Raw genomic sequence first — 23,010 nt, forward strand, 5'->3', positions numbered from 1 at the left:
GCTTCGTTGTCCGATACGACATACCTCCAAATGTCGAGTGTGCAAAAGAAAACAATGCGTGTTGTTTAATTTCGGAAACAGTTTTTTAACCAGAAAGCATCGTCGTTACCCAACTTCCCTTATAAAAGATTTGCAATTTCAGAGGGTACCATGGCAAAGAGCGTTGATAAAATAAAAAAAAAAACCTTCTCGAAAAGCCCCCCCTCGCCGTCCCCCCTCTTAAAAAAAAAAAAAAAAAAAAATGAACACGGCAGGTTAGTAATTAAACGTTTTTAGGTAAAGATTCAAATTCCACAAACAGTCATATTCTGTTGCTTCCGTTCGAAAATTACGGGCCACAGGAATTCTGATAAAACGAATTAAAATCACCCTGTGGAAGGCAGAGAACATGGGCTAACTCCTGACTGGTCACAGCAATTTATAGTGTCAAAATTATTATATTTTTTTTTTTTCAAAATTCGCTAACTTGTGCCAAATGGAGGGCCGGGAACCTTAATATTTCCACCTGTGTCTCGTAGAAAACAAACCCCCAAGGAACATGCCATTCGGAGGGTGCAAAGACGTGGACGGGGTGCTGGTCAACTCCTTCTTTTCCGAAGAGAACTTGCGGTCAGCGTTGACCTACAGACCAAAACCAGGTGACATATTTGTGGCCACATACCCGAAGTGCGGGACGACATGGATGCAGTACATCGTATACTGCATCATCAACAAGGGTGTCCCTCCCAGAAACCACGCTGAGTTCATGCTGCGATCGCCTTTCCTCGAACTGCTCGGTGCTGAGGCGGCCGAAAGAATGCAGAGGCCAGGAGCCATCAAGACACACATGCCATTCGAAAGGCTGCAGATCTGCGCTCACGCAAAGTACATCTACGTAGCGAGGAACCCTTACGATTGCTGCGTGTCGTACTACTACCACAAGAACGTTGCGCCTAACCCAGAGTGCCAAAAAGCTTCGTTCGATTACTTCTTGCGCATGTTCCTCGAAGGACGAGTGACCTTCGGACACTATTTTCACAACTTAGTGTCCTGGTACGAACATCGCCATAACCCGAATGTGCTCTTTCTGACCTTTGAGGACCTCAAGAAGGACACAGCGTCCTGCGTGCTCAAGATTGCAGATTTCTTGGGAAAAGAGCACGGGAGGGCGCTCCGTGAGGATGATGGACTGCTAAGGAAGGTGCTGGAGATGACGCAAGTGGAGAACATGAAGGAGGTCTTGAATCAGAGCCCGAAGTCGCTATTCAGAGAACTTCTCTCTCTACCTCCTGACAAGGCTCTTGCCTCCGCGGAGGTGTACCGACATATTTTGAAAGATGAGCCCGAAACTCGTCGTCTCAGGGGAGATTTCATCCGTAAGGGCGTGGTGGGAGACTACAAGAGCCACTTTTCGGCGGAACAACTGCGCTTCATGAAGGACTGGATTGCCGAGAATACTCGAGGCAGCGATGTCATGTGTCTCTGGAAGGATCTCGACCTTCCATGAAGAGCACAGCATAGAAGACGTTGAGACACCGTAAACGACAGCAGATCTTCGAGAACACAGCCACAGATGACATGCGTGTTTAGCCACGCCGCAAAATATTTGACGAGCCTAGAATATTTGAGCAACCACGTTGACCTAACGAGTAGAACTTGAAGGAAAGGAGGAGATGAAAGCGAGCGGGGACATCGGAACACCGAGCTCTGGCTATAGAACAATTAGAGGGTAGACGTAAAGCTAGTTGCCTGTTTCTACACGATTTCGAACGCCTTTGCAGATTGAGTAGGGATAAAAGTAGCTCCAGCTGGCTTTGCATCTACCCAATAATCATTTTAGCCATATCTTGGTGTTCTGACGTCCACTGCGCTCTCGCCTCCTCCTCTCCCCCAGTTTCTACCCGCGTAGGTCGAGACACTCGGAGCTTCTGCACTAAAGATAAGGACTGTTTCTTCCAGTATCCCGGCGTAGCTTTCGAAACTTCGTACAGTAGAAGTAGTTTCTTCTAGAAAATTATCATTTTATGCATGTAGCTTTCTTTTGTATAGTTTCTGTAGCTGATGCTATTATCGAATGAATAAAAGAAATAAACAACCTGCAAAAGAGAGTTTCCTGGATGAGGTATATATGTACGTACCAACAAACGCGAGATTAAGTTAAAGAACGGGTTCAAAGAGCAGATAGTTTGCATCGCCGTAGCTTGGCTCCGACCAAAGTTTAATCTGATCCGTTCTCTTACGGTGGGCGAGCGAGGGCATAGCTCGACCATTGGAGTGTGGGCAAACGCTTTTATTTATCCATTGTGTGCTCTAGCTTGCGCGACTATCCTCTGGCGTTGACAACGCGTGCGGTGTCAACACGACCGCATGGGAGAGGGGGGTTGGCATCCCTGAAACCCCTTCTACCGTATCTGTTTCGGCTACGATATTGACGATTAAAGCCGAAATAGAAGAGTAACAGTTGACGCTATCGAATGCGATAGTCTGAACCAGTTCAAACAGCTGTGCAGTTTCCTTAGTGGCAGAGGCGGGAGAAGTGGCGGCGTTGCGATCGCCGATAGTTAGGTTCCTGTCTACGGATCGGTGACACGTCTTCCGGGAATGTTCATGGCAGTATACTGAGTTCTAGTAACGTTGGCTGTACTATTGTTCTGCGATGAGGTGCCCGCAATGTTGCCAAAAGGCTGCCCAACTGTTTTCTAATTGTTGCGGGACAAGTGAGGAACACCCGCAAAACTATGCCACGCAGCTGCGGCATAACTGACTCTGGCAACAAAAGCAAGACATTGTTGCCCCGATCATGGGGAAGCACTGTCGCGAGGAGCGCTGCCTCGTCATGCAGTGCAAATGTTGAGAAGATGCATGCGGCAACAGTTGGCAAAAACTGATGTACAGCTGCAGTCCCATTGTTGAGCGCAGCGTTTGCCGAATAGGTTTGAGCAACAGTCAACCAACAATGGTGCCCAGTGTTTCCGCAACAATTCCTCGAAACATATATTCCATCCTAGCGCAAAACTGTTGTGTCGTACGGTTGGAACACATCTGGAAAGCAATGTTTGACTGCATTCTGGCAGTATAAATGCAAACTGTTTTTGAATCTGCCACGGAAACAGTTTGCTGACTGTAAAAACGGACGTTGCGTTGACTGTAAGCTTTGTTTTCCGAAAGCAAAAAAAAAAAAAAAAAAAAAAAGTTGCGTTGCCACAATATTTTGGAATCAAGGGGCCCGGCGCTACCGCAACATCAGTCGAATAGAAGCAAAACAGCAGCTCTGCACTCTCGCAAATGCAAACGTGACGTTGTTGGCGGAGCTGGTGTTTCGTGATAATGTTTCGCCTACAGCTGCGCTGGTCTTTTCCCGAATGTTTAGCAACATCAGGACAGCACTCATTTTGCTGGGTAAAAGCAATGTTTCGGTAACTGTTGCGAGCATGAAACAGTCAACGGTTGACCGACACAGTTGCCGCAGTGCTTTGGCAGCGGCCACTTCTGCAGTCTTATGACTGCTGCTACAACATTGTAGCGCGATTGCAATAAAACTGTTTTCATGTTGCGAAACATGGCACTTTTGAATCTAGATACTTCGGTACATAATTGGATACAGGCATATTTGTGTTCGCGTCGGCAATGTACGGTTCTAGATGGTGAAACATCAGATTTTGTTGGAGTTACCTCTGGCGTGCCACAGGGGTCGGTACTTGGACCTTTGCTGTTCTTAATATTTATAAATGATATTCACGTTGGCGTGAGCTCTCAGCTAAGATTGTGTGCTGACGATTGTGTTGTATATAGATGTATAAAAAACGATGAGGATTCCAGACAACTGCAGGCTGATTTGGATCAAATTGAACTCTGGCGCAGTCTATCAAAATTGCAGTTAAACGCCAGCAAATGTGTACATGTCACCTTCACCCATAAAAAAAAATAAACTTCACACTCAGTATTATTTAAATAATGAACCACTAAAAAACGACGGTAAAGTAAAGTACCTGGGGGCGACCTTATTAGCAGACTGCAAGTGGAATGCGCAAATTGACGATGTCGTCATGAGGGCGGGACGGGCACTCGGTTTTATCCAGCGTAATCTAAAAAGGTGTACACAAAAAATAAAAGAACTTGCATGCCTTACCTACGTTCGACCTCTTACAGATTATGCTTGCACTGTGTGGGATCCCGCTCAGCAAAATCACATAGACGCTTTAGAGAGGATCCAAAATCGTGCGGCACGCTTCGTCCTGGGGCTGTACGACCGCTTTTCGAGCGTCACGGACATGAAGAGTACATTAGGCTGGGATTTGCTGACATTCAGGCGGAAACATTTGCGCTTAAAATTTCTATATAGCATTTATAATAAACACACTGGTATTAACGGTTTGCATTACCTTCTACCCCCTTACTATATTTCCCAACGTAAAGATCATATCCACAAAATACGCGAATATTCCACCAGGACGGAACTGTGCAAAAATTCTTTCTTTGTTAGGACCATTAGGGATTGGAACAATTTAAGTGTTGAAACTGTTTGTGCCGCAAATGCAGAAATGTTTTTTTCTATGTTGTTCGCCCCCTGCAATAATGCCTCAACGGCGCTGCAGGAGCTACCTGAATAAAGAATAAAGAATAAAAACTTTGTTGCGCCGACTGTCTCCACAACATAAACTGTTACCTGGGGAAGTCAGTTGGTGAAGTCATAGTTGGAACGGCGACACCCGAACCACTTGATGGAGAACGGACAGGAACGTAAGTTGAATAGTTCGAATTGACGGAGTTCTCAAAGATGTCCTTTTTCGAGATTAGGGCCGTGAAGGCAGTCGGGCTCCGCTAACCCTGGAGCACAATGTTTGTGGACTTCATTGTAAATACTTTAACTGATACTTTTTTAGATAATTCGGCTACACTCCAAGACGCCTGTGGTTGTATACTGCACCGTGGTGCATTCAACAGATATATTATTGGTTTTATGAGTGCGTGCAGGCAATTGCCTTGATGAAAAATGACTACAATATACAAAACTAAACCATAACTTCATAGTTCAAGTCACGCCCTGCGTTTTTTACGCTGTCAATGACCATACTTTATTGTCTGAGTTTCATGGCCAGTGATTTTCTAACCGGAAATAATAAAATACACTTGCCTTCGAAATATGGAAGTGTTGCTTAAAACGTTTCATTTGGCAAAACGTCTCCATGGACTGCTTCGTTTTCTGGTAGAAAAGATACGACATAGCTCCAATTGTTGAGTGTACAAGAGAAACCAATGCGTGCAGTTTAATTTCGGAAACCGGCTTTCACCAGAAAGCAACGTCGCTACCCGATTTAGCTTATAAAAGATTTGCAATTTCAAAGGGCACAGTCGCAAAAAGTATTGATATAATACCCAAAAAAATGTTTTCTTAAAAGGCCCCCCCCTCCCCCCTCCCCACTAAAAAAATTAACACGGCGGTGCAGTAATAAACGTTTTGAGGTACAGATTCAAATTCCGCAAACAGTAATATTTTCTTGTTTTAGGTTCAAAAACTACGGGCAACAGGAATTTTGATAAAACAAATTGAAATCCCCCTGTGGAAAGCAGGGCACGTGGGCTAACTACTGACTGGGCACACAAATTCATTGTGTCAAAATTATTATATTTTTTTTTTTCAAAATGTGATAACTTGTGGTGATTGGAGGGCCGAAGATCTTAATATTTCTACCTGTCTCTCGTAGAAAACAAACCCCCAAGGAACATGCCATTCGGAGGGTGCAAAGACGTGGATGGGATGCTGGTCAGCTCATTCTTTTCCGAAGAGAACTTGCGGTCAGCGTTGACCTACAGACCAAAACCCGATGACATATTTGTGGCCACATACCCGAAGTGCGGGACGACATGGATGCAATACATCGTATACTGCATCATCAACAAGGGTGTCCCACCCAGAAACCACGCTGAGTTCATGCTGCGATCGCCTTTCCTTGAACTGCTCGGTGCTGAGGCGGCCGAAAGAATGCAGAAGCCAGGAGCCATCAAGACACACATGCCATTCGAAAGGCTGCAGACCTGCGCTCACGCAAAGTACATCTACGTAGCGAGGAACCCGTATGATTGCTGCGTGTCGTACTACTACCACAAGAACGTTGCGCCTAACCCAGAGTACGAAGAAGCTTCGTTCGATTACTTCTTGCGCATGTTCCTCGAAGGACGAGTGATCTTCGGACACTATTTTCACAACTTGGTGCCCTGGTACGAACATCGCCATGACCTGAATGTGCTCTTCCTGACCTTTGAGAACCTCAAGAAGGACACAGCGTCCTGCGTGCTCAAGATTGCAGATTTCTTGGGAAAAGAACACGGGAGGGCACTCCGCGAGGATGATGGACTGCTGAGGAAGGTGCTGGAGATGACGCAAGTGGAGAACATGAAGAAGGTCTTGAATCAGAACCCGAAGTCGTTATACAGAGAACTTCTCTCTTTACCTCCTGACAAGGCTCTTGCCTCAGCGGAGGCGTACAGACATCTTTTGAAAGATGAGCCCGAAACTCGTCGTTTCAGGGGAGATTTCATCCGTAAGGGCGTGCACTCTAAGAAAAAAGGGAGCGTGACTTAGTCCCTCGGGGGACCAAATGCGCTGCCACCACCATTAGTCCCCTAGGGGAGCAACTGTAACGGGAGCAACTGTTGCGCCCCGTCGGTTAGTCCCTCGCACTAGCACCGTTGGGACTAACTGTTGCACCCTTTCAGTTACACCTCGAGGACTAGCTGCTAGGCCCTTACACTTGGTCCTTTGGGACCAACTGTTCCACCGTTTCAATTGAACCTCGAATACGAACTGTTAGACCCTTGCGCTTGAACCCCTGGGACTAACTGTTACACCGTTTCAAATGAACCCCGAGGACTAACTGTTAGGCCCTTGCACTTGGACCCCTGGGTCTAAACGTTGCGCCCTTGGATTTAGGCTTCTGGGACTAAACGTTTACCCTTTACATTTGGTCCCGAGCCACAAATTTACGAAACAAAATTGTGGAGTTCAGGTTAAACGTAGCTTTATTGCCTCGTAGATACACATCGCATTCAAGGATGAATGAAGTCGAAGTTCCTGGGCGGTAGAATACACGATAAGGCCAAATTCCGAAGAGTGCACTTGCGTCGACGATGGCTTGGACACTGGGACGTCTGTCCAAGTCGGTTGTAGTCCCAGCACCGTTTATTGGGGCACCGGCAGCTTCTTGCCTGTTTGCGAGGAATTTGGATTATTAGTAACAGGGCAGCGTAAATACCCAATCGCTTGACAAATATATGAGATATAAGTTATAACACACGCAAAATAAATTAACAAATAGGCTGCATAAGTGATACAATGCTTCACATCCAACATGCGGTCTGTTGACAGCAGACCAGCGCAATATTAGATTTTAGTAGACCGTTCGCTGCGAATTACAGACCCAGCGCGTGCGTGCTCAAACTATGCTTCAAAGTGAACACGATCTCCCGCCATCAACGCGAAACTCTAGTGTACAATCAAATAAATGCCTCCATTAATGCCGGTTCTCACACGCAGCGAAGCGCTGATGTAGCGCTGCTCACGTGTCATGAGCTACTTTTCGTCTGCCATGAGCAAGAGTTTTGTCGGTGCGGTACAAAGCTGGTGACCGATCCCGTCAGCACGCGCTTAGCGCAAGGTCAGCGCTATGCCTGTAGCGCTCCGCTGCATGTGTGGACAGGCGTTTATGATCAAGCGATCCTGCCAGGGTCTGCCAAACACACAAAAAAAAAAAAAATAAGCCATCGGTAGAACTGGCGTTTCGCTCGATACGATTGAATATGAGGTCTCTGTGCTGCATAACAAAATCAGCAACCATGGTGCCAAAAAGAATAGAGCATGGCGCGCGCTTTGCAAGCTAGAGAACGCGCTCAAAATAAAACACTTTCTGAAGCCGCGTTAATAAATACACCATAAACAGAAGCACTTCAACATACCTTAATCGAGTTCCCTCGACTTGTGAGGTCAGAACAGATCAAGTGCAGTGCTTCAGTACCGCGAATCCAAACCCGATACCGGCATGATCGGAGACGACACAAGGCGACCAGCCTCCGACGAAGGCTGTATTTCGACTTTCAACTTACTAAAAACAGGTTCTTTTCAACCAAAGACATTTCCCGTTTTCCCGACGGACGCCATCTGACCAACGCCAAACCCCCCGCGTGAACAAGGAGCAAAGAATGCGGGAGGGATTGCGGGGAGGGGGCAGTGCGCGCAGAAGATGATCTCTTCCCGCTCCCACTACACACGACACAAGGACACCGAAGAGCTCCAAGGACGGGAGAAGGTCGCCACTTTCAACACGCCGGTCAAGTGACCTCAAGTAAACACTTTTTTTTCTTTCTTTTTTCTCTCTAAAGCATTTTCAGCATTCTCGGGTGGCTTTTTTTTTTTTTTTTTTTTTGCATTTGTTTTGTATTAGTAGGGTGCTGCCAGGTGTGACGTTCCGGGCGTGGTTTGTTCTTCGTTGTTCACCTGGATTGTTTTGGAAACAACGACGACGATGGCATGAAGGCGTCTGGATACTGCCCCTGAATGTGCTCTTTAAGTGGAACGTGCCGTGCATCAAGTGTGTCGTTGCGGATATTGAGTTCGACATTGGACTACCCAGAAAGGTTTGTCACACAGAGACGGAGGCGCAATCCCACCGGCGATGCAATCTAGTAGCGCGATAACTTTCATTGCAAAAGCGACCATCGCGGGCAAAAAGCGACGCGATTTGAGCAGTTGCTTCTCGACCCAACTTTTTTGCGATGCGATCTAGACGCGGAGCGGCTGAGCCAATCAACGGTGTTCGGAGCGAGAGTTTTCGAGAAACGACTCGCCAACGAAGGCATTGGACTCGCTTATCGCACACGCCGTTGTGACCATGTAATTTTTTTTGCGATGCGATCTAGTCGCATCGCGCGACTAGATCGGCGGTGGCAGTGCTCAGTTTTAGCGTTTGAAGTGACCATTTATCCTGACTGCGAGACTCCGATGTTAAAAGCGTGGTTTCTACAAACTGTTAAGTTTCATTTTAAAAAGAAAAAAAGTGTTAGTATTTGGAGGTGTTGCGTTTGGATAAATGCACATTTTTTGCGCGTAGGCAAATTACGTAAATGGGACTTGTGGAATGTCAACACGTCATTTTTGACGAGATAGTTGGGTGAAGTCGAGTCAACACATTCGTTCACTCGGATTCACACAACGCGTGAAGCTCTACCATGTAATGTCTTAACGCTCGTGGCACATTAAACGAAGTCGCCAGTTTCGTCCGAGTTTTGTCAACACTTTCAGCCGTGCTGGGATGAGTCTCGCCGATCCCCAAGACAAGCGAAATAGCATCCGTCCTCCTGGCAAACATTCCGTTTGCATTCGGGGACTAAATCATACAGATGCACCCTGTCTGAGGGGGACTAATGGATGCTTTTGCTCGCACACGCCTATCGGTTGGTCCCAGTCGAGCGCAGTTAGTCCCCAGCTTTTGCGCACGGTACCTAGCTTGAACCAGATGGTCCTTTCGGGGAGCGACTGGGAGTTTAGAGGACCAAATGCTGCCGTTAGTCCCTTGAGGCCAACTTTTTTCTTAGAGTGTGGTGGGAGACTACAAGAGCCACTTTTCGGCGGAACAACTGCGCTTCATGAAGGACTGGATTGCCGAGAACACTCGAGGCAGCGATGTCATGTGTCTCTGGAAGGACCTCGACCTTCCATGAAGAGCACAGCATAGAAAACGTTGCGACCCCGTAAACGACAGGAGATCTTCGAGAACACAGCCACAGATGGCATGCGTGCTTAGCCACGCCGCAAAATATTTGACGAGCTTAGAATATTTGCGCAACCACGTTGACCTAACGGGTAGAACTTGAAGGAAAGGAGGAGATGAAAGCGAGCGGCGACATCGGAACGCCGAGCTCTGGTTAGAACGATTAGAGGGTAGACGTAAAGCTAGCAGCCTGTTTCTACACGCTGTTCGAACGCGTTTAAAGATTGTGTAGGGACAAAAGTAGCTTAAGCTGGCTTTGCATCTACCCAATAATCATTTTAGCCATATCTCGGTGTTCTGACGTCCACTGCGCTCTCGCCTCCTCGTCTCCCCCAGTTTCTACCCGCGTAGGTCGAGACACTCGGAGCTTCTGCCCTAAAGATAAGGACTGTTTCTTCCAGTTTCCCGGCGTAGCTTTCGAAACTCCGTATAGTAGAAGTAGTTTCTTCTACAAAATTATCATTTTATGCATGTAGCTTTCTGTTTGGAGAGTTTCTTTAGCTGATGCTCTTATCGAATGAATAAAATAAATAAACAACCAACAAAAGAGAGCTTCCTGGCTGTGATATATATATATATATATATATATATATATATATATATATACACGTACCAAAAAACGCGAGATTAGCCTAAAGTACTGGTTCAAAGAGCAGGTAGTTTGCATTGCCGCAGTTAGGCTCCGACCTAAGTTTAATGTGATTTGTTCTCTTACGGTGGGCGAGCGAACAAATAGGGAGTTTTAGTAGACCGTGTTTCCCCCTCCGCGAGGCCTCCGCTACGAGGAAACCGCCACTGCGCCTGCGGGCCGATGGCCTTGGCTGTAGGCTTCCGGGTAGCGGAGGGGCCTTAGCGGGGCGGGAAACACGGTCTATTAAAACTCGCTAGTAGCTCGCGCATTGGAGTGTAGGCAAGCGCTTTTTTTATCTATTGTGTGCTCTAGCCTGTGCGACTGTCCTCTCGCGTTGACACCGCGAGCGGCAGGGACGCCTTCAATATACAGACACCAAACACATTGCTACCTTTTAGATTTTGAATTCGTTTCACTGCGAGGGCTAGTACGCATCATCAGTGTAATCCGATGCTTGGACCCTGGCTCTCGTTGGTTCCACCGTACTTCGAGTCAAATTGGATTGAATCTTTATTTAACATCGCACTGATGATTGAGGGAGGGGAGGGGGGGGGGGGGCAAATAAAAATGCACATTAGAGATTCGCTACAGATGAACGTGGAGAGTGGCAACATCCACTCTGGAATTTACATAGGCTGTGTTTACATGGATGCGACTGTAGCGCATCGAATCGATACTTGACTATTTTGATTGGTAGCAAACGGGTAGAAGAGGGAGAATTATGAAAACAGGCTGCGTGGGATTGGGTTCTGCTCGATTCGATGAGCTACGATCGCATTCGTGTAAACGTATATCCATAGACGCGTGGTTGAAGCCGTTTCTCCTCTCGACTGGGCTACATCCACGCGCGTGGACGTAGCCTCTACCAGGATGGAAATCATAGCAGCTGTTAGGAATGTAGAGCAAACAGACAGGAGGCAACACACCGTAGAGTTATTATAATGTACGCTAGAGGTTCAACTGGTGCCAATGTCTATGCGACGTTCGGGATGCAAATTGAAGCAGACAGTAACCAGCCTACTATATTGCGGTGCTCCTGTGCATTCCTATATAGAAAAACACGCGTGCATTTTGTCCCTTCGCCGGAAAATAACGTGGATCACTTTTGTTATTTTCGGTCGAACCAAAGAGTAAGTACTTTTATTATCATTGTAGAAGTGTAATTGCTTTAGTTAGAGTATTTTTCTTCACCAGTGAGGGATGTTAAACTTCGCTATATGTAAGGCCCAAACCTCTGTTCCATAGCAGGTGTGTATAAACGAGCGACGATTCTAAGCCAAATAACAATCGAAAGGAATGTAGAGTGTTCGCAAGATACGCCAGCATTCCGGTGGCGCCTATACATTGCTAATATGCCCGTCCCATCAGTAAATGAAAATGACCGCGTTGTGCATCTTTACATCTTTACGAGTTATGATAGGTGCTTATTTTTATTATTTCCTATTCCGGGCAGCTTTTATCGGGCACTTGTTCTCTGGCGTCTATCTATTTTCAAAGATTTCCCCTCGCGGGCGAGGCTTTGAACGCAGAACAAAAGAACAGACACACACACACACACGCACACACACACACACACACACGCTGGAGGCACTTGCACCCAGCATGGCGCCGCGCAAGTGCTAACGTACAACTTCTTATCTTGTGCGGTTAAACGGCAGATGCGCCGTCTCCATTTTTGTACGGCCGAGCTGGCCGGCAGTCCGATTAAGATAAAATGTAGCCCTCCTTGCGAGCTCTTATCTGAGACAACGCCGAAAAAGCCCAAGATGTTGCTGTCGAAACGCGATAGTGAAGCAGAATGGACTCGTTGGCCGAGGTCACTTGGAGCCGTTGCCGGACCCAACGATGTTCCTCTTCTGAAGCAAAAAACGAGCACCGAAAGCTTTCGTCGTGACTGCAGCGAAATGTCTACGGCAGCCAAGTCCGAAGGAGTCGACGTACGTATGGCATTGATGAACGCTGTATCGATATAGATTGATGGATGGATGAATCCGGCTGAGCCCTTTGGATCGGGCGGTAGCTTACGCCACCTAGCCATTTTGTTTTACCATTTAAGCTTAGAATATTTAAATGTGAAAACTATATTCACTCCGCACTGCAAAGCAAATCAAGCAAACCCCTTTCGAAAGACTGCCCTCTGTTGGCAACTCTGGAATCCCCGGTCACGGTGGTTGGATTGGAAGGCAAAACCACACCGACAGCAAAAGGTGATGAGGGCAGTGACGTTGCACTTTCGACGCTGTTTGATTGGCTCGTCGGCTCCCAGCGTTGGCCGCCCTCCGACCTTCTTTATCGTATGGAATGACTTGCACGTTCCACGATGACAGTTGTTGCGCCTTCGTGCAGTGGTTTGGACCTTCTAATAATCGGTACGTGACTTTCGAAAGGAGTTTATGAGGATGTTATGTGACAGTTCTTGACGGCAATTCAGGTCGAACGAAGAGAGTAGAGGAATTCATACTTCTTGCTGTGTTCCGCAAGGGAATGTCCTTGGCCCTCTTTTTTTTCAATTTTTATTAATGACCTCAATTTTTGTATAGATAAAAGCGTGAGTATTCGTTTATTTGCGGACGACTGTCTATTCTTCAAGGATATTAACTCTACTAGGGACCAAGTTGTTCTGAACGAAAGTCTTAATGCAGTTTCTAGCTTGTGCGATCGTTGGGAGATGAAGCTTAACCAAGAAAAGTCCTTGTACATGCGCATCACTAACAAAAACTCCTCTCATCAGTATGAATACTTTATTGGTGATAACTACATCTTATCTTGGTCCTCACACATTGTACACGTTTGTGCAGCTGCCCGTCGAAAACTGGGTATGATAAGGCACAAGCTTAAGCACTTGCCTTCTCATGTGAAACTTTTAGCCTATAACACATTGATAAGAACGAAGTTAGAATACGCCTGTACAGTCTGGGGTCCATTCACAAAAAAATATATCAAGATACTGGAAGATGTTCAAAAGCAAGCAGCTCGTTTTATATTTAATCGCTACCACCCGCATGACTCACCTGCTGCCTTAATTCAAAGTAACAACATCATCTCTCTTGAATCACGAAGGAAGCTAGCTAGACTAAAATTTCTTTATCAACTCTGGTTTAAAAAACTCCGGCTTAAATCGTCGTCCTTTCTTCACCCATCCTCGACTGGGTGCACAAGGCATGACCATCCGCATAAAATAACTCCAGTATTCGCTCGAACAAATGCATTTAAATACTCCTTCTTTCCCAGAACCATAACAGAATGGAACAACCTACCTCATCACATATTTATATCTGACAATGTTTTGGAGTCGATTGAGCGTTTATTTGATGTGTAACTCTTCGAATTGTGTTGTATTTTCCTGTTCCCCACTACCGCCACCCCTCCCAACTTTGTTGTTAGCTATTACATGTGCTTTATTACAATTTTTGCACAATTTTCCCCTGTTCCCCTCTCCCATTTTACGGATTACCTGGTGTTGCGCTTTTTTGACTCTACTTTTGTAACCCCCAATCCTGCTTGGGCCGCCAATTGGCCTGCAGTATTCCAAAATAAAATTTAAAAAAAATGCATTTATAGGGCCAAACGTGTTCATACGTTTGGAATACAGCTTCGTTGGTGACATCACGCGGATGGCGTCGCGGTATTCGCGTGACTCGTTCAAATTTTATATGGTTCACCTTAACTTCATCGCGGTGTTCATAACACTATGACGTCACGGCGTCACTTGACGTAACAGCATGGCACGTCACGTGATACCGTGACGACAGGTGGCACCATAACGTGCAAGAGAACCTATGAGGGCTATGCAATTGGAGCGCTTTCGGGATATACCAAAAGAAAAAAAGTTTTTTTCGTGATGTAATACAACTTTTGTTGGGTAATACTGGAGTTTTGTACTGTTCCGTAGGCCTGGCATTTGTACTCTTGCCTATAGGGGGAGAGATGAAATTCTGCTAGAATCATAACCTTGCTGCCACTTACATGCAAACCATTTGGGGTTTTCGTTACCGCACGTTGCCTGCAAAAACATGGCCACACAAATATTTCGCTTTCTCGAATTTTATAAACCCGTTTGTGTTTTAGTATATAGCGTTTTACGCAATTTTATATTTTCGAGTTTCTTTTTTTTTTTTTTTTTGTATAACTACTAAGAATATCGAAAACAGTTCAACAACGTTAGGTAATGAAATGGCAATCCAACGAAAACGACGCGTTCCCCCAGGAAACTCTCCAGATTCAGATTAGGAAACAAAGTGCATTATAGACCACTTCCGAAAGTCACGTGCCGATTATCAGAAGGTTAGAACCACACGCATTATGTCGGAACAACTGCCATAGTAAAACGCGCAAGTCATTCCATGGATAGCGAACGTCGTAGCGCGGCCAAAGATAGGAGCCTACGAGTCTATCAAACTCAAGTCCTCCGATGCAACAAGTAACGACAACTAAACGAATGACGAAGCACATGTCGTAGAAACAAAATGACGTCATTCAGTTCAGTCGTCTGCTGTGCGCCGCCATTCGCTTCCTAAAATCTGCACCGGCACGCAGTCGGCGCTTCAAAGAATGTCGCTACTTCTAGAAACCTCTTACAAAGGAACTTTATATTAAACAACTTCGAAAGTGACACGTCCTTGCGCTCATCGCCTTTTTTTGTGTGTGTGGGTGAGTTTTTGCGATATCCTATTAACAATAAACGACAGAGGTTCAGGTGGCGCTAGTGTGCTGTTGCATATTGAAGCAGACAACAACCATTCTAAATTTGACTTCCGGTAATGCATTCCTATGGGAAAACGCAAATGCAATTTCTCTTCGCGCTCGATTATAAGAGCAAATATCATTTAGTGTTGTGACAGAATAAAAAGTTTGGAACGTTTTACAATCGGATGTACAAAAATATGTGCCACTTAGAGCGCTTTTCTTTAGAATTCATGGCGTCGAACACTGCGCTAAAGGAGCCCAATTCACATGTATAATACGTGTTGACGTTACAGACTGCTATGATAGAGCACGTATTTACGCCTATAATAAATTCTATATGAAGCACACAAAATGAATAAGCTTGACAAAACACCGAAACGGTGCTCATATATACCAAATCCAACAATCAAAACAGACGACAAGAACGAAGCATGGAGTTATGGGACGAAGAACACGTACTGGTTCACTACGTGTTCTATTCCAGCTCGAATGCTATTACAGTTTGAATTAACCCTACGCACTTTTTAACTGTCCATCTTGCTCGAATTGATAGCTTGTATGGACATATCATGCTTTACAACATAGACCTGGGCCTCAATTTTTGCCAACTTAAACATCATTCAGTAACAAAAAAAAAACAATTAACTAAATCAATTACACTTTTATAATGCGAATAAAACGACATAGTACCCGTTACGAGTAAAGAAACTATAGCTGATTTCTATTATTCTCTGACGAAAAGAAAAATATCACGCACGTTTTCCCTTAGGAATACACAGGAAGACCGGAAAAGTAAGACTGGTTGCTGTCTGCTTCAATTTGCAACCGGAAGTCCCGTAGACACTAGCGCCAGCTGAGCCTCTAGCGTTTATTGCAATGACACTATGCTTTTCTGTGTGCGTGATTGGCTCAACCAGTGACGGCGAGCGCAAAAAAAAAAAAGAAACGAGCGCTGTGACGATGCATTATTGAGCGCTGCCTGATTGTCTCCGTCGTGCCGTACCGTCGCTGCGCCCGGACTCGAGCTGAAACAAAGAAAATAAAGGAAAAAAAAAATGCCCTCCATTTCTTTGTCCTCGCCGGGATACTGCGCTCCGGGCAGATGAAAAACACCTTTTCCATCTGCCGCTGACGTGCGAAAATGACGGTCCGACGAACTACAGTTTCGTGACCGCTATCCCGAACTTTCTCCCGTTTGCCCCAACACAGCAAGGAGGAAAACGCGTGGCAGCCCTTCCCCGCTTTCTCTCTCTCCCTCTTTCGGTAAAACGGTCGGGGCTATATAGACGCTTCACACACGCGCCAAATTACAGCCGCCATGGCTGACCTTCTCTTGTCTTACCAAGATGCCGAGCAACTGAAACGGTAGTTAACGATCCTCTACAGAAGCCGATGCTTTAGAAAAGGACACAGTTGAATCTAATGTGGCAATAACCTGGCCTGCTATGGTAATGGTGAAGTGAAATAAACGAAATAAGAGGAAACAAAATCTGAAGGTCAGTTATGGCGGCGTCCATGCACAGCTGCTGCAAAGCGTCTATTCTGTTTCACCTAGGGTGCCTCAATGTCCTTCTGTTTAGCGTGATGCCATCGTTTGTAGTACCCGATGCCGACAGCACGCGCACACAGGCAAAATACAAAGAAATCGCAGGAAACAAAATGTCGCCGTAGCACAGTCAGCGCCACGAGCACGTGCAGGGACACGCCTTTTTACGCGCTTCAGAACAAAAAATAAAAAAAAGCGTTCGAAACAAAATGGCCAGATGTCATCACCCCAAGCAAAGCGCACATGAAGGCTCCCTAGTTTCACCTTATGATGTACCGCAGAAAAGGCTACAAGAGTGAGCTCCTTGTTCTAGGGCACATCTCGGCGGCACAAGCTCTCGTGCTCCAAGGGCAGCTGCCAACGCTATGAGCTCGCGCCTTCACTGCGGTACAACCACGGTGTGTACAACATAAGGTGAAACGGAGTATACGCCTCGCATGCAAGTGGGCTCATTTTCGTCTTCTGCGCATGAGAAAGGAAGTAGCGGCGACGTCAGAACGCCGAGCCCTGATTGGCTGATCGCGACCCACTATCTCAGCGTCGTCTGCTCCTTTGCAGCGTCCTCTGCTCGCAACGTCGTCTGCGTCTGTCTTACCTTTCCTGCGACTTTCGGAAGTGCAGGTCTTTACGAGCAAGCTCGACTTCGCCTTTCAGAGAGGGCGGACGAAATAACTCGAGCGGTACGTTGTTTTTGTCTGACAACTAGCAGACGCGCATCAAGGAGGGGAGTCAAAAGGCTCACTGGCGAGGTGTCCCGAGGCGCCGAGGTTTGTTTGCTAAGAACCGAGAGGTGAGCGTGTTAGTGTCCGCAAGTTCCCTCCCAAATACTTTTTCCCTCCTTTAGTGTGCGGTGAGACCCCTCATTCTTTAACGGCGTCGGCGGGTTGGCGCAGTTAACGTAGTCTGCTTTACGTCTGCTAGTCAAAGCGATGGTTGCATTACCTTTCCTGCGTCTGTCGGAGATTCACCGCTTTTTTACCGGCGAGAGTCACCGTTGCCTCGGGAAACAAGGAGATAACAAGAGGAAGAAATTGACCTCTTAATCTAAAATTGAGGTCAGCGATCAAAGTATAATGCGGGAAGGGTTCACAAGGGTCGCGCGGGCATATTCCATTCAGCACGCCAGCCGGTCGTGGGCAGACGGTCGCCGAGTCGCGGAGTGCCTGCTATGCCTAACTGCCGAACTCGCTTGGTCGCGTTCGGTGGAATCGTTGCCGTTGGAGCTTTTCCCGGGTGTTTTTGACTCCAGCGTTCTTGTTCGTCGTGGTCTGTTTCAAGTGCTTTTTACTTTTTTCTTGCTGCTTGAAGTCGGGACGCGTGAAAAGCGCACGTAGAAAAATAAACGTCCGTGGGTCGTCGCGACCGCGACGCTGTCGGCCATGCTCATTTGATCGTAAGAGGTGCGTAAGACAGCTTCGGAGCTGTCGTAGGATTTCGTCGTAATCTGCGCCAAACTTACGATAATTTCGATTCGTGAATACGAATTTGTTCTTAAGTTTTGTCTTAAGCACATTTTTGGCGTAAGATCGTTTCGTGAATCTGGCCTCTGCACTTCCGAAAGTCGCAGGAAAGGTGAGACAGACGCAGACGACGCTCAGATAGGGTGTCGCGATCAGCCAATCAGGGCTCGGCGTTCTGACGTCACCGCTACCCCCTGCGCAAGGAGCAGACGAACTTTCCCTCCGCATAGTTGGTACTAAAATCCCTAGATAAGAGCATCCTACAAGGCGACATTCTTCGAAGCGCCGACTGCGTAACAGTGCAGGTTTTAGGAAGCCAATGGCGGTGCACAGCAGCGTTTTGAACTGAATGCCGCCATTTTGTTCCAGCGGAATGTGCTTTGTCATTTGTATTGGTCCGTCGTTACTTGTAAAAGAAGTATCAAGAGACTTTAGTTGGTACACCTGTACACGTCCTTGTCGCACGTGTGTATTTTTTGGTCCCGCTTCCGTTCGCGCCTTTTAACCTTCCCTAAGCTGAGACTGCAGGGGAAGCCACGAGCACGTTGGACCAGTCATACGTCGATCCTTCGTGACGTGATCACGCTCTCCCCATCTGTCTCGCGCGGAGAGCTGGGTCAGGTGATGAAAAGGAAGGCGTTTGATTGGCCTGGCGAGAGCGTATCTCTCACCGCAGTGTCTGCTTAGGGGTGAACGGGGTGTAGTGGTGTGAACTGCAAAGGGGGACGGGGGTGGTGTCGTGACCTACCCCAGGATTTGTGGCGAGGTTCTGAAAAAAGAGCGCTTTAAAACCAAATGGAGAAGAAAAAAATACTGAGGAGCATTTGCTACGGTTCAACTGAATGTCCAGCAGAAAATACTTCAGAAAACTTCCTATAATGAAGATTCAGGATTTGTATGAATCTTGCATTTGTGTGCTAGGTATAAAACTGGTAGATGAACAGTCGCTATAAATAAATGAACAAATTTAACAGAAAGATATTATATATGCAACACGATCGTATGTGACCTTGGGAGGGACCATTTCTTGGGACAAATTATGGCAATGGCACATTAACATACACTCTTCCGACCATTCTCAACCGGCTTAGCGTCATAAATATTGAAATTAACAATATATCGATGGGCAGGGGTATGTTTATTTAACCTATGTTAACTATAAAACTTATTTTGGAAGATTATTTTTCTTGTTATGTTTACGTGTGTATGTAGTGTGCACTTTTCAAATGTGAAGGTTCCTGTCCTACCTCAAGAGGACACTCTAACCGCTCATTCACACTGGAAGCGGATCCGCGTTCGCAAAGTGGTTGCGAACGCGATTGTCTAAAGATCCAGTACAATTGCACGCGCACTTGATGCCATCGAGTGCGCGTGCAATTGTACTGGATCTTTATACAACCGCGTTCGCAACCGCTTTGCGAACGCGGATCCGCTTCCAGTGTGAATGAGCGGTAAGGCTTTGTCCAATGACGCTAGTGGAAAGTGATTTTAGCACCCCTCCCCCTCCCCCGGCAACAAAAGAAAACGTACTAAAGCGAACCGGAAGCAAGGTGGAAACCTCCGCTTCCGTTAAGGTAACAGTGTGCAAAGCAAACAGCGTGTCCTGTTGTGTTGACAGCCCTTAACCCGGAACCTGACATCTTTGTTGTTTTGTACACATTGCGCATTGACTCCCCTACTTCAGAAGACCCTGTCCTTGCTGCCGCGCTGAGCTATATACTCGTCCACTTTGACTGACTGGAAGTTGCCCCCGCAGTGTTGTTTCCTTACACAGTTCCCCATAATGTTCTCTTGTCGAACTTGTGGTGCTAATTCTACAATTTCTGTTGCTGAAGGATCAAGACAAGCTTGGAGTAACATCGCCGTTCTACAAGGAAGTAGATGGTATCTACATCAGCTCATTCTTCAAAGAGGACAACCTCCGATCGGCGTTCGCTTACAAACCACGGCCGGACGACGTCTTCGTCGCTTCCTACCCAAAGTGCGGCACCACCTGGATGCAGTGCATCGTCCACTGCATCCTCAACGATGCCGTGCTACCAGACAACTCCATAGATTTTATGCTGGCGTCGCCTTTCATCGACTTTACCGGCGCCGAAGGTCCGGATAGAATGTCTCGACCGGGGGCCATCAAGACGCACCTCCCTTTCGACAAGGTACCGTACTCTCCTCAGGCAAAGTACATCTACGTCACCAGGAATCCTTACGACTGTTGCGTCTCGTACTACCATCATATACTGAGTACACCTCTCAATCGGCCCGAAGACAGGGACTTCGGACGGTTCCTCGAAAGATTCATGAGGGGTCGGGTAAATTGGGGGGACTACTTTTACCACCTACTCTCCTGGTACGACCATAGACACGACCCCAACGTCTTGTTCGTGACTTTCGAAGAGCTCAAGAGGGACACGTCTTCGGGGATTCTCAAGGTCGCCGACTTCCTCGGAAAGTATTACGGTTGTAAGTTGAGGCAGGATGAAGCTCTGCTTCGGAGGATACTCGAGGTAGTCGAGGTGCGGGAGATGAGGAAGATATTTAATGATGACATGTTAGGCATGATGTCACGGTTTTTGTCGCTGCCCCCCGAGAAGGCTCTACGCTCGCTTGAGGTTTGCAAGGCTCCGCTTGATGCAGTTCAAGACGAGCGGAAGAAGGAAGAGTTTATTCGAAAGGGCGTCGTCGGCGATTACAAGCTTCACTTCACGACTGATCAGGCAAGCAGAATGAAGGACTGGATCACTACTAAGACAAAGAATAGTGACGTCATGCTGTTGTGGAAAGATATTGACCTTCCGTGATTGCGTTTTCAGCTAGGTACCCAGAGACATTTAAGTCTGCGGGTACCTTTAAGTGCTTCATTTCCAAACATGGTGTCTGTACAGCGTGTGATATAGCTCAAAGGCGTATCGGTCTGTGTTCATTCAATTGATCTGCATTTACTATAAAAACAAAATTAAGCGTTATCTTGATTCCTGTAGTGCTCTTTAGACGACGCGCACTCACTACATTAAAACTGTATGAAGTTAATGTGTCTAATACGCATGACATAACGAACGTTGGTGACGTAACACAAGTGTTTATTTCATATATACGAATAAAGCATAAAGCGAGCATACACAACTGTTATTAATAGTTGACGGAGCAGTTCACGCAACACGTCGCAAATCAGGTTGCTTCTGCCGGACTGGCATATATTAAAATTTATTATATATTTTACCAATTCACATGATGTACTTCGCCAGTTCGAACAATATATTTAGAATATGCATTAAAATGGCTAATGTATTTAGTTGGCTTATCTTAAACGTAACACGCCAAAATAACGAGGACAAAGCAGACGACGACAACGCCGTGTCTTGTTGTCCTCGTTTTTTATTTACGCATTACGCTAAATATGAACGATACACAAGTAGAATCTGAGGAGTAAGAGGTATATTGTTCCAGGTATTTGAGGGCCTTGGCAGACACACTCAAATGAGGATGCTTTGTTTTACAGCTTAATAATAGAGCTTAATCGAGGCGGTGCCTCCACTTTCTCAGTCCCTTCTACTTCGTCTTCAAGCTTCCTTCCCAGTCCCAGGGTTTACACATCATGATTAATACCCACCAACTCGCCTGCACTTTGACAATTTTGTTTTGTTAATTATATGTGCTGGTATATTCTAGACCAGTGGTTCTCAGCCAGTGATGACTGATGTTTCGCGGACCCCTTGTGGATCGGCGGAGACGATATAGGACCCCGTTCGTGGTGAGTTGAAGGGAAAGGCATACTTTAAATATGATAATAACTTAATAAGTGTGTCTAACTAAGGGCTAGTGTGAAGCAGACTTCTCTCACTGACGTATACACGAGAAAACTCACCTGGAAATTGAAACGGTTCTTCTCAATGTGAAAAAAAAAAACTTTTATTGCCGGGCTTGACTGATGATGCAGAACTTCGCGTACCTCTACCTTCGTTGACCCCACAGGGTTTGCATTTTAGAAGCACTATTCTGGACAATGTCGGAAATATTTTTATAACCTTTGTAGATAAAAACAGAATCCCTGGAACGATATTGGCGCGTATACGAATGATAAGACGATTCAAGGTAAACAATAGAAACATTTCGTAGATAGCACGCCGAGGCTTCTGAACCCTGTGCACTGTCGACACCACCTTGATTAATTGAGGCTTGCCAACATCCTCCTCTCCCTCTAATAATAATTGGGTTGTGGGGATATTTATACAGCGTGTAGTTGGTCTGCCATTAAACTTGCGACGAGTCACACGCTGTAGATGAGCAATTTTGCCAGTGCAGTACGACTGCTAACCTGGGGTCTTTAACGTGCATCACGCAGTAGTGATACACGACCGCACGCCGGTACGATGCTCATCCAGATCGAAACGGGCAGGGGTGGGGCTCGAACCCAGGATCCCTGGGTTCCTCTCCCTCTATGGAACATGATCACGGTCAGATGGCGGCAACTCAGCGATTGGACACGAGCCCGAAGCCGAGAGTTCTACGACGCGTTGATTGGTCACGAGGAAATGAGATCGAGCGTCCTCGTCTGATCTCAGTGTGGTGACGTAAAACTTCTAGATCAAAGGCTGTGACTCGATTCGCGTTTCCAGCTGGTTGCTCGCACTCCCGCGGCGGAAACGGGAAACGCTCGAGTGAGGGTCCCCCGATTCTCCTGCCTAGCGGGCACAGCGGAACTGCTCGTGATCATGGCTCGCCAAATGTCATTTCCGAATGCAAACAACACTCTTCATTGTTCCAAATGAAGTGCTGCAGCCAGTATGGAGATCGAACTACTCATTAGAGAGTTTTAGTATTGCATACAGAAGCAAACGGAAGCGTTGTGCCTTTGCATTACAGTTGCCCACTCCACGTGGCGCATATGCGTTATCGCCATGCGCCAACCCAAGGCCGAAATTTTCGGGCTCCGCACACGCGCGGTGT

General features: G+C 46.5%; 3 protein-coding genes across 3 annotated transcripts; all 3 read left to right on the top strand.

The window, feature by feature from the left end:
• The first annotated feature begins 538 nt into the window (after positions 1–538).
• Positions 539–1,486, top strand: LOC120850600 (sulfotransferase ssu-1-like). The gene has a single exon (XM_040223157.1). The coding sequence runs from the start codon at positions 539–541 to the stop codon at positions 1,484–1,486; it is 948 nt and encodes a 315-aa protein (XP_040079091.1).
• A 4,196-nt stretch (positions 1,487–5,682) lies between these two features.
• LOC120850599 (amine sulfotransferase) lies at positions 5,683–10,224 on the top strand. The gene is made up of 2 exons (XM_040223156.3): positions 5,683–6,529; positions 9,568–10,224. The coding sequence occupies exons 1-2, from the start codon at positions 5,705–5,707 to the stop codon at positions 9,691–9,693; spliced, it is 951 nt and encodes a 316-aa protein (XP_040079090.1). The 5' UTR covers positions 5,683–5,704; the 3' UTR covers positions 9,694–10,224.
• Positions 10,225–12,028: 1,804 nt separating this feature from the next.
• On the top strand, positions 12,029–21,181 carry LOC120850601 (sulfotransferase 1E1). The gene is made up of 2 exons (XM_040223158.3): positions 12,029–12,311; positions 19,902–21,181. Exons 1-2 carry the CDS (start codon positions 12,033–12,035, stop codon positions 20,862–20,864), a joined length of 1,242 nt encoding a protein of 413 aa, XP_040079092.2. The 5' UTR covers positions 12,029–12,032; the 3' UTR covers positions 20,865–21,181.
• Positions 21,182–23,010: the final 1,829 nt, after the last annotated feature.

Source organism: Ixodes scapularis, unplaced genomic scaffold, assembly GCF_016920785.2.
Source record: "Ixodes scapularis isolate PalLabHiFi unplaced genomic scaffold, ASM1692078v2 PGA_scaffold10__122_contigs__length_95168666, whole genome shotgun sequence".
NCBI classification, from domain to species: domain Eukaryota; kingdom Metazoa; phylum Arthropoda; class Arachnida; order Ixodida; family Ixodidae; genus Ixodes; species Ixodes scapularis.

Coding starts and splice junctions, on each gene's coding strand:
- LOC120850600 (XM_040223157.1), top strand. CDS start 539: ATGCCATTCGGAGGGTGCAAAGACGTGGACGGGGTGCTGGTCAACTCC.
- LOC120850599 (XM_040223156.3), top strand. CDS start 5,705: ATGCCATTCGGAGGGTGCAAAGACGTGGATGGGATGCTGGTCAGCTCA. Junction 6,530..9,567: donor GAGATTTCATCCGTAAGGGC/GTGCACTCTAAG, acceptor CTTTTTTCTTAG/AGTGTGGTGGGAGACTACAA.
- LOC120850601 (XM_040223158.3), top strand. CDS start 12,033: ATGCGCCGTCTCCATTTTTGTACGGCCGAGCTGGCCGGCAGTCCGATT. Junction 12,312..19,901: donor CCAAGTCCGAAGGAGTCGAC/GTACGTATGGCA, acceptor CTGTTGCTGAAG/GATCAAGACAAGCTTGGAGT.